This window comes from Curcuma longa, unplaced genomic scaffold (genome assembly GCF_044706935.1).
Source record: "Curcuma longa cultivar G26 ecotype Majalengka, Jawa Barat unplaced genomic scaffold, ITB_CL_G26_1.1 contig_16603, whole genome shotgun sequence".
In the NCBI taxonomy this organism is placed as follows: domain Eukaryota; kingdom Viridiplantae; phylum Streptophyta; class Magnoliopsida; order Zingiberales; family Zingiberaceae; genus Curcuma; species Curcuma longa.
The window spans coordinates 64413-76647 of record NW_027430394.1 but is presented as its reverse complement, the minus strand read 5'-3'; the positions used below and the strand labels follow the sequence as shown (position 1 = coordinate 76647).

Here is a 12235-nt window from a genome sequence, read left to right as displayed (position 1 = left end):
GGCTCTAGTTAGATTTGCATAAATTATAAGAGTTATAATTTATCATAATTGTAGTAGAAAATAAAATATATATTGGATTAATATTGACATGTGTATTGTACATATGACAAGATCATATGACAAGATATATATATATATATATATATATATATATATATATATATATATATATATATATATATATATATATATATCGCTCATCCCACGCAGTCCAATATCATCGACCTCACAATAAAATACAGCTAGATAAATCACAGCACATAGTGGAAGACATACTCTAGGGCAATAAAATTCTAAAAAATTGATCCGTATCCAATTCAACAAGTCTACCACCCTGAGTATCAACTACACTATGCTCATGGAGACATATGCCCACACATGCTAGATATACTACGAAATCAAATCTTGAGAGAACGCTAAAGGAGGTCTGAAAGTTTATTGTTCCATTAAATTAATTCATATTAATATATAAAATATCAAGATCTATACTGAGATGTTTGAATTACAGAAAATTAATTTTTATAATTAAATATTCTCATCTTGACCCAACACTTACTTCCTCCTATAGCTATAACGGTTAAGTAGCTAAGTAACCTTTTAAATGATAAAGCATATGCACAATTATTAGCCAATCATATATATTATTTTTTATCAGACTTGAAAAGTTATTCTTTTAGATTTGACAAGTTCACTTTTATTATTTTCTAAATGTGATACCATACAATAACTTTTTTTAGTTAATATAATTTTTATTTTCTTTTTTTTACTTCTTCCATTGAATTTTTATTTCTTTGAATCAAGTTTGAGTTTATAAATGGTCTTTTTACCCGTTTCAACCTCCTAGTTGTAAGAATGCAGAAGAGTCATTAAAAATTCAATAGGCCACATTAATAACAGTGTACCAAAGTCATTTTATCAACTCTTTAACCAAACTCATGATTGGTTAAAGTCAAAACACTTTTATTGAAGGACTTCTTTGAAATCCAATAAGAGGTCAACCTATGTTATGTTGGGCAATTGCTTGAGAATGAAAAGAAGAGTAATTTAATTGTGATACAGATGGTAGACTTTTAAGCATAACCACAGTTGCAAAATTACAACCAGAGATTGGTATGTAGGCTTAAAATTAAAATGGTCTGAACAAACAGAACGAGTTAGGAAATGCAAAACTTGCATGCTGATCAAATTGAATCTATTGTCTAGATTGAAATGATCATATAAATAGGAAAACATATCAGATAAACTCCTATAAGTCCTTTAGAAGCAACGTAGCCTGATCCCGCAACACCTCCCATGCGGTCGTGATATGCTTGTCTTCCGTAAGTGGTGCTCCTACTGCGAAACGCAAGATGAACTTGCCTGACAGAACCTGCTTACAAATGAAAAATTAAAGCCATCACGAAGTGTGAGGAATTCTGTAGTAGCTCAGTGATAGCGACTGAAGAACTTACAGTATGTGATATGAAGATTTTGCCGCTGGCATTGACAGAATTCAGTAGACTTTGATTCAACTTATAGCCATTATCTGGATCATTTTGTGGAGGAATAAGGCGGAAACATACTAGTGAAAAGCTCCGAGGAGTCACAACCTATGAATTTCAAATAGTGACAATATTCTGAGGATGCTATGCAGGAATCAGAAAGATTAAACAGTAGCAAGTCCTAGTCAAGTACTGGTGAGAAATAACTTTGAAAAATTTTCTAGTCAACCAACCAAAGCATAGTTTTAACTTTAAGAAAACCCCAGTATCTTGCGACTGCTTTAACACGAAACCACATACAAAAGAGATTCAGCCATATACTGCATAGAGTATAAAGTCATGCAAAATTATGGATGTCATCACCAAATTCTTTATAGTTACAAGTTGCATATTAGGGCAAGAGTACAGTATCGTAATTATTTGGCTCAGACCTCACTTGAGAAGCGACCAAATAAACACAAGTCGTGTTGAGCTCAGTCAAAATAGATTGAAGTCTAGTTGAGTTAGCTCGACTTAGTTAGCTCGAATTAGTCAAAATAATTGCAGTCTGACTGAAGTAGTTCAGGTACCAGTTGAGTTTGCCCAAATAGGATGCAGTCTTGCCGAAGTAGATAGGAGTTTCATTGAGTTCGACCTGAGCAGGAAGCAGTTTGGCTTGAGACAAATGAGTTGTTTGAGAGTAAAATTTAACTTACGCAGACAAACTAAACGAAGTTTTAAACCAATTGGACGAGTGGGGGGTCAACTTCATCCCTTTTACTTCATGATGTCTCTTATGATCTAAATCTTTATTCAATTCAGGTGTAAGATCTAATGCATTTTTTATTTTAGGATGCCTCTTGGGACTTTGGACCCATTTTCTTATTTCATTTTCACTTCAGGATTCCACTTGGGGTCTAAGTCTTAGACTTACACTACACAAAGATGACATTTTAGCCACAACAAACATTTAAACATTTGTCACTAAAAGAGATTTTTAGTGACAAATCTGTAGATAATGATTATATATGACAAAAAGTATAATTTGTGTCATTTAGTTACAATTACTTTGTTAAATAATGATGAAAATATTTGCCACTAATGTCACATTAGTGACGAGATCAATCAATAATATCATTAATAGCTTTAACCAAGGTTTAAAATATTGAGCCGTGCCGGAGTTTCGGTCCCGGACTGGAACGATACAATTTCGGTACCGTATCGTACCGTGCCGGTATAGTTTCGGTATTTTTAAAATATAAAATATATTAATTAAAATTAAAAAGTTAATATAAATATTTAAAAATAAAAAATAAATTTTTTGATAATTTTATAGGATTTAATAAAGCCTATTTAAATTATCCCAAATTATAATTTTGAACTATAGCTAGGAATTGATTATTAAAATCCAATTCGCACGACCACTCCGGCGCGGTAACCACAAGATTTAGGCCAACGAGATTTAGGCTGGTAACAAAATTATTGACACCAAAACAACTAGTGATAATTTTTTTGCCATTAATAACCTTTTTTTAATGTGTTGGGTTGAAGATCTTATGCTCTTTTTAGTTTATGACATCTCTTGAACCCTTGATCTAAGGTGTTTTGCCTTGCTCATTTCAGAATGCCTCTTAAATCTAAATCTTCAACTTAGGATTGAGGTATTATGCACTTTTTAATCTAGAATGTCTCATGGACTCTTGACTTGAGGTATTAAGCACTTTTTACCTCAAGATACTTCAATATCTAAGTCTTTGGCTTGGGTCTGAGCTCTTATTCCCTTTTCAATTTAGGATGTCTCTTGGGACCTTGACCAAAGGTCTTATGCCTTTTTATTCTTGGATACTACTTAGGGTATAGGAATTCCTTAAAATTGGATTATATGTCTAACACCCTTGTTATTTCAATAGTTCTCTTGGAACTCTTCATTTGAGGTCTTATACCCTCTTTATTTTAGAGCTCCTCTTAGGATGTTCTTTTAAATTTAGGGATTTAAACATATAATAAAAGAATTTAGCTTCTAAGTATGGAGTAATACATTAAGAGCTTATTATGATAGCCTATTTGGTACCAACAGTCAAATTTTAGGCAATTATTGATCGACCAAAAGATTAATAGTTTTAGAAACAACCAAGTTTCAGAACAACTAAAAATTTCTAGTCAAGCAACCAAAACTAGCACAGATAGCCTAAGACTTTTGTTAGTCAAACAATCATTGATTGATGACTTCCAAAAATCACAAATGACTAGTTTTGGGGTGACTAAAGATATTTCATTGGTTGATCAATGAGTAAAAGAATATAACCATTCGGCCTCATATAAATGTCCATTTTAGTGATTCTTTTGGCATAAGAACTTGTATAAAAATATATCTATCATGTATCCATCATTGTTAAAGTGTCAAAGGATCATCAAGGGGCTTGGCAGGCTTATTCATGGTTCATCCTTGCATCAAAAGCTCTCTAGGAAACTATTTTCTCACCTCGCCATGGATTAGATCCATATCTATTAGGATGAGTTGTTAGGATTTGTCTCAAGAAATTGATTTTTATACAATTTGGAAAGAGTGAATCTGAAATCCCATTTATTGGATCGATCTTTTTGAATCTTTGAGATCTTATCCTTGTAGAGATTTATCCTTGTGCATAGAGCACTCTAGCTCATTGAGGTTTCATCTTTAGTTGTAGAGGCTTCCACCAATTTCCTAGGGTCCAGGGAGTCACTTAGTTATTGTATTTTGGGATATCGTTTCAAACATAAAAGGGTTATGGACGTACAAACATGGAGTTCAAAATCACGTAAAACTTTAACACTCTGTGTTGTGTTATTTTTTATTATATCTTATTTTTATTGCATATTACTATCATTCTAATTTTGTTCACATGCATACACATATTGCCAACATTTAAATTGAGTTTTGTATTTGCGAGAAAAGTACACGGTCACCTATTCACTCCCTTTATCACACACTTCAGTTCACTTCAAGTTCACACGCATGCCATATATTACCAATATTTAAATTAAGTTTTCTATTTATGAAAGAAATATACGATCATCTATTTACTTTGTCTAGCCATGTTCTTTGATGCCACAGTTTTCACCTAAAACCAATTACTTTACTTGAAATTAGCTTGCACTTGAAAATTTTTTGTCAAAGTCTCTTCCTTAAAGAACAACATGGAACATTTTGATATTATAGACAGAAAAATCTTTCTTTGTGAAGTGGAAAGGCATCAAAAGTTAATGATTTCTTAGAATTTTATGCTTCTAAGTTGAACATCGTCTGTTAAAATTAACTACAACATTAAAGATTATATAAGTCATAAAAATGGGATTCAAATTTTGTTTATTAGCCTTAAAGTTTTCCCATTCTGATGTGAAGTCTTGATGACACTATTTAGACTCTTTTCCTTCTAACAAGCTCAACCTGTAGAGTCTTTCCTAGCATTATCGAGTATGACACCTAGTTCACAGTTTGTTAGACTCACATTGTTATTACTAATGATGTGTGTTCAGTTGTGCAGGTACATGTTACTTGACATTAACATTGCAAGTGTAATGGATAAAGTTCAAGTGGGTTGAGCTCGATCTCACATTTGGCAGAAAAGGAAAGTCCAATAGGTATTGGAAGAAGAATGAAGTCCAAGTGGTCGTGGTCAGTTAGATATTTGGCAGAGGAGAAGTACAGTAGGTGCTGACAAATAAAGAAATTCAATAGGTATTAGCAAACGAGGAAGAACCAGAGTCAAGACCTCTTGGAAGACGAGAAGTTCCAATATGCTGAGGACAACCAGATACCTACACACAAGAAGTCTCGGAGGAAAGATCTCTTGGCATGTGAGTTGTCAAAGATTATGAGCGACTTGTATTTTGAGCGTTGGATAGATCTCTTAGTCAAGCAAAGATTAGGCCAAGAAACAAAAGTTGCAAGGTTGAAGTCGATGACACTGGTGGTCACATTTAATATGCCTTAGTCGACCAAGAAGTCGACTAAAGATGGATTGTTTGCAAATAGAAAGGTTCTATTTAGGTTGAGTCAACTAGATAGAAATATGTTTGATTAGTCAATTAGGCAGTCAACTGAAGATTCACTTCTAGTAGAAAGTTATTGTTCTAAGGTGAGTCAACTAAACCTCAGATCAGATCAATAGACATATAGCAGTTTAGTCGACTGAGCAGTCAACTAAGGCTCTATTACGAGTAAACAAAATGTTTCTGTTTGCAACATAGTCGACTGAACAAATGACTATATCCAAAGTTAGTTGATTATTTGATTTGGAGTCAAATAAGAACACTAATAAGGATAAATCAATCAACAACATCAAGATTGCCTAAGAGTTAAAGCTTGTGTGTTTATCCAAAGGAGTCGAGTGACAAGTGTTGGAGTCAACTAACATGAACAATAGTCTATTGGAAAGGTTTTGAGTTTTGCATAGATTAAGCTCTAGAGATCTTATCTATAGCTATTTGGAGGGCTATAAATGAGGTGCAAGAGAGTATAAAATAAAAACAATTCACAAATAAAAAAGATCTTGCTTTCTTTTTATTTTATGTGCAACAAATTGTTTTTATTGTTTATTGTTTATTTGCTTTCTTTTGAGTTTAAAGTCTTTAGCTACAACCTCTATATTTTTGCAATTCTTTTACTACACATTTCATATATTTTATAAAAGTTTTGTAAAAGATTTTTACACCTCCAAAAAGTTCCATGAAGGAGCAAGTTAATGACTTTCAAGAGTTGACTTATCATACGAGTCGATAGGCAGTGGAGTAGAAACAGGGTTCGAACTACGTAAAAAGTAGAGTTTTCTATTGCTTTCTTTATTTACTATACATTTATATTTCAACTGCTACAAATATAATTTCTACCTTTTATCATTGTATTCAATTGCTTTAGGTTTAAATTTTCTTATTGCACTATTCACCCCCTAGTATCATATTCGATCCTACACTATACATTTGATGCTCATCCAATAATGTTTTAGTGATAATTTTTCCTCACATAAATTGTTTTGTTTCTTATTAAGGTATGATTCATGGAAGTAGCCATTTTCCATATGTTGTCCCTATCCATCTACCATTAGCATTTTCTCTCATCCTAAGGAGGTTGAGCTATGCCTAGACTGTAATAGATGATGTTGTCACTCCACACTGTTAGAAGATAACTATTGGAGTGATGAAGATTTCTCATTATATTTCCATGAAGTTGCCAATCAAACTCAAATTCATCAACTAGGTTTTTTTAGTGACAATTCATTTGGAGTGTAATTAAAGATACACCATTTGATAAAAAATAAATTAACAAGGTTTTTTTTACTTGAGGCATTATCTTTATTTGAAGTCTTCATCTGTTTATATACAAGTTTGTAATCGGTTATCCTAAATGCCTCGATGATACTTGTTGTATTCTTCTTTTGATAAACCACTATTCTAATATTTAATAACTATTCTCACTGCACCTCATGCAGGTCTTATCATCAAGGTGTGACACACCTTTGTGAATATATCTTTAGTATGAAGTATTTTGGATTGAGCGGAACGATCAGTTTTTCTTTTTTTATTAACTGATATTGTTAACTATTCAATGGCTAGTTAAAATGTTTAACTAGAATATTTTTTTTCGTTCTTGATCTACTTGACATAGATGTAGCTAAACTTCACTATACATCTCATTCCTCATACTTTGCCTTGCACCAAAAAATGACACTTATACCTGAAGATGCAATAAAAGTAATGAAAGATTATTTTCATAACAATAAAACAAAAACTCCAAATATTGAATATTGAGATCAGTAGTCGTATATGCTAGTCAGCCTGGACAACCATCCACAAAATTTGTCTAAACTATGAATATGAATTTTAACCTATGAGAGATTAAAAGAGGGACAAAAATCATATAGTCAATCAAATAGTTGGGACAAACACAATTGATGATGATGATTATGAGACAGGTAGTAGTAACATCTCAGTTTTGTTTCATTAAATGTTGAAATTGCTCATCCTGGATATGGTTATAGGTATTACCAAAAGAAATCCATAGAAATCAAACAAACAATATGAAAATAGAATGTCATATGAGGTATAGAAACATTAGTTTGCTGAGCAAGCAAAGAAAAATAATTTAACCCACATTATTATAAATAATAAAATGCTGCTTCAATAATCCAAAAATCAAAGCAGTATGTATAAATAAATGTCCACCAAACCAAGCATTATATGGTTTAGGAACTTCTAATGATAGCTCAACCAGATGTCAAAGACTTATTGTTCTTTTACCTCAAATCTTGAGTCATAGCCGATAAATTGTTCAAATAGTTCAGCTAACCGTATGTGATTCCTAATGTAGCTTTGCAATTTCTCCACACCATAAAGCCTCAAAACCATCCATAGCTTTAGAGACCTGCATGGTTTATTGAGTAACAGTGAAATTACTGATCTATGTGGATCAACCACTTTTTACTTCATTTTCATATTACATGAGGTAAAGACACAAGAAAAAAGACCAAAGAGAGTAAAGATTGATTAATACAATATCATAGCTCTATAGGTGGGGCCTTGAGAGTTGTATTAGACTTTTCATCATAATTCATAGCACTAAGTCAGCAATCTCATGTTGGATCTTAACAATCTTAGAATAATAGTCCCACATGGAGACCTTTCATGAACCTTTTATTCTAGCTCCTTTTCTACTATGAGTTCCAGGTAGTCACTCTTGATATCTAGCTCCAACTTGAGGAGCGTCAGAAGTCTAGTAGTCCCACGTTGACTTCTAATTGTGGTATAATATCCATGTAATTGACCCCAAAGTTGGAACTTACAGTGGTTATTTCGAACAACTTAGCTCTAAGTAAATGTATATGGCAGACCAATGCAGTGTACACAGAGAAAGAGAGAGAAAGAGAACAACTAAAATACATTCATAGGGGAAAAAAAGCACTACTAGTATTGAAGCAAAACCTGAATCTGCGTCCAAGAGGAATCTGCCAATCTTTAAAATCTACCACAGCATTTTCCTCTGAGGCCTAATTCACATAATAGCAAAATACATAAATGACTGGTTCAGACGATATCAAATGTATTTTACACAATGAAAAGTGAAGAATCACACTTCTATATGATTGTTGACATAATAGAGACTAGAGAGAGGCACAGGAAATTGTAAGCTTAGGGCATTCAGTGTGTGGTATTGCTGACTTTTCTTCAGCATATATTGTTAGTTGTAGTTCCTAGTAAATAATCACTAGTATCAAAAAACAAATTCAGAGAACTTCATCTGTCCATATACCTTGTATTGTTCCTGTCAAGGAACATAAAAAAAAAGTGTGATAGGCACACTGTGTGCAATGTTATTTTGTTCTTGAAGGGTATAGATATAGGTAACCCATGGGAATTGGCGAGCCAATAGAGAGGTGCGTGGCTCAAACCAACTTCCATTGGAAGAGATAGAGGATGTAGGGATAAAGTGGCTTGTGCATGGTGGTCTGAGTAGGAAAGAAGAGGTAAATTTGATGATCAAAAGTAGCACTAACAAAGGTGGTGGTGGAAGGAGTTATTCGTCCCCTGGGGATTGGCGTGGTCCACAGAAAGGTGTGTCACTCAAATGTGTTGGCGGGAGGTTATGCAGCCAATACCAACATTGCTAAGAAGAATGGGTGAGTGGATGCAAATAGTTGAAATATAGTGCATTGTCACACTCAATAAAAAGAGGTGACTGCAAGACAACATAAATCTACCAAAGGAAGAAGGAGGCACTATCGTGTAAAGAGAGAGGGAAGCATCATAAGCAAATGGCTTTGGTATGGATGGGGTAGCACAATCGGCGTATGAAAGGAGATGCTAGCATCAAGCAGCAAGAAACAAGGTGGCAAATGGGAGGCTAGAATCACAGATGAATTAGTGAGATGAAAGGAGATGCATATATGTTTTTATTCCTTAGCATGTGATATGTGTTTGCATTTATGTTTTTATTCCCACTGTTAATGAATTGTAACATTACTAAATCAATAACGTAGCAAAGAGTATTAGGATGTAATTATAGGCACAAATACTATTCACCCCCTCTAGCATCCGACATCTCATCCTCACGGTTATAACAAAGGCAACCTAAAATGGTTTAAGTGATTTTATCATTGTGTCTTAAAGTTCTAAAATAACCTGCTAGTTGATAGTGGCTACCAAGATGAGACATGTATGTTGAAACTTTTGTTCCCTTCTATGCAGTTGTTAACTTAGGTTTTGATGAGTTGGGAAAAGGGTTAACTTAGGTTTGTTGTTATATCTGATATGTCTTAAGTTGTGTAGAATCTACCAAGCATACAGGTTGACTTGACATGCTTAAAGTGGTTGATAGTTCAATGACTCGAGGTATATAGAGATCAAAGAAGGATAAAGAAGGCATCTAAGGGACAGTGGGATGCGTCCATGGGGATCTAAGAAGAATGACACCAACATTTGAGGGACCGTAGGACAAGGAGCATTGGAGCATGGTAGAGCCAAAGAGCTGGAATACGTAAGTGAAGGTGCAAGGATGCTATAAGGATGAGTTGAGGGCTCAGTGCATCTAAGGAACAAGTAGCTTAAGGTAAGAAGACCTCAAGACTTAGGGAGACTCCACGAGAGATGTAAGTTGACTGACCTGTATGCAAGGGGCAAAGGTAGATAGCAACTCAGACGGATTTGACCATAGATATAGTTGAAGTCTGAGAGCCAATCGAATGGTGTTGGGATCCATGCATTCGACTAGTGGTTGAGAAAATCATGCTCCAAGTGTTCCAAGGTTTGTGGTTTGACAAATGAACTAGTGCTTATAGAGCAGTTGACTAGTGGCCGAGAAACCCAATTTCCAAGTGTTCGAGATTTGTGATTTGACTAATCAACTAGTATTTAGGGACTAGTCGATTGGTGGATGAGAAACTTAATACCCCAAATTAGGTAAGTTTGAAGTAATGGCTAAAATTTAGCCAATTGATAACTCGTACTATTTGGCAAACAAACAAGAAAGTGTCATTAGACTACCTAATCGATTGACATTTGTTTAGCCAAGAATGTTCTTTAATCAACTCATCAATTGACTCATTAGTCAACTAATGTTAGGTTTAGTCCACTAATGCCACAATGATTGATTCAAACACAACTAAAGATGAAAGGAGCAATGGGATTTGAATAATCTACTGTAGATTAGTCACTTGATGGTTGATCAACAGTTGACCTATGGTTTGCCACATCAGCATAACTAGAGGAGAAGACTATAAAAGAAGCTCGAGAGGCTACAAAATTGAACAATTAAGTGCAAACAACACCCACATTTTATCTTTCTATGAGTCTATTGTAAACCTTTCTTTCTATTTAATGTAATTCGTGTGCTACTTCATAACAGGTTTTTCTACCTCTAATGTTGTCAAGAAGAATAAAATACAGAGGTGTTTAGGAGTGATCCGCCTAATAGATCATAGATAGAGGACTAGGAGCATAGGGTTGTTGAAGCACGTTAAATCACTACGCAACTCTAATTTGATTTTCATTTTATGTTTTGATTTTCGTTGTATCACAAGAAAGTAGTGTTCACCCCCTTTACCACTGTAACAACATGATCTAACAATGTAGATGCTTAATGTTATGTCCTAGAAAAAAAGAGAGTAAAATGTCAAAAACTACCTATCATTATGATTTATTAGAAGTGATCTTATTTAGGAAATTTAAATTTTTGGATAAATTAGGTTAAGTTGTAATCTAATTTTAAGCTAGGTATGGTGATTTGAACAAATTAGATTCAAATTGAACTCAATTTGGATTCAATTTAGATGAGTTATACCTACCAAACCGAATGATTTGGGTTTGGTTTGGTCGTATTCTTGGGTTGACTTGGCCTAGGGGTTTTGAGATTATTTATATGTATAAGAAATCTTTCCTTATTATTCTTCTCTATGTCAACTCCTCTCTCTTTTACACACAATAATGTTGGTTCCCCCTTCCTCTCCTTCATCTCTCCTCTACCACACTCTGCCACCACTTGTGGCAAGCCACACCAACACTAATTTAATTATCGTCAATCACATTGTGATTGCTCATCACTAACCACGCTTTATGCTCCACTATCCTCCTAATCGCTCATCTTCCGCTCTCACGTGTTACGCACCTATCAACACCCTCCTGCTAGGCTACACCACCACTGGACGCACAACATATTGTTGCTATCAATCTTTTAGTGTTTATCTATTCAATAGCATTGTCTTAGTAATCACCTTTCATTGGTAAGCATCCTCAAGAGTAGTTATCGGCCATTTATGCCTTGGTCATGACAACCACAGCCACCTATGTTTTATCTCCATTGTGCATAGAGTCATGCATTAATTGGTTGCTGCCTCCAGCACCAATTGAAGCCCTTTAGCCACACGCTGCCTTTACACGTATCATTTGCTATCACCGCTTTAATGTCTATAATGGGTCGATCCATCTTTTCTTTTGAGAGAGCAAAAATACATATCCTTCCCTTCTTGTGTGGAGCAACAATTGTCTTCATGAAATTAGAATTGTGGACTTTTCCCCTTCTTTCAAGTGTGAGCAGTGGTTCGAGTGATTGAAACAACAATCATAGAATATGAGGGCAACGATCGTGGGAATCTCTAGTAATCCTATTTAAAGTTACAGTCATTCAATGCATCTTTGGATGTTATGGTGTGTATTATGTAAAGCTCAACAACAAGTTCCTTTTGATGTTGACTAGGAGCAAGATAGGCATCCTTGTTTTGATAATTGATTAACAGTGTACAATCATA

The 12235-nt window shown here is 34.3% G+C and overlaps 1 protein-coding gene across 1 annotated transcript in view; it reads right to left on the bottom strand.

Moving 5' to 3' along the window:
• Nucleotides 1-1060: 1060 nt before the first annotated feature.
• Nucleotides 1061-12235, bottom strand: part of LOC141816433 (tyrosine decarboxylase 2) — a 58244-nt gene continuing 47069 nt past the window's right edge. Inside the window, exons 10-13 of the mRNA XM_074704216.1 lie at nucleotides 8418-8482; nucleotides 7737-7860; nucleotides 1452-1589; nucleotides 1061-1369 (exon numbers count right to left, since the gene is read on the bottom strand). Of these exons, the coding sequence (XP_074560317.1) occupies nucleotides 1247-1369; nucleotides 1452-1589; nucleotides 7737-7860; nucleotides 8418-8482 (450 nt within the window). The 3' untranslated portion in view covers nucleotides 1061-1246. The remainder of the gene's footprint in view (nucleotides 1370-1451; nucleotides 1590-7736; nucleotides 7861-8417; nucleotides 8483-12235) is intronic.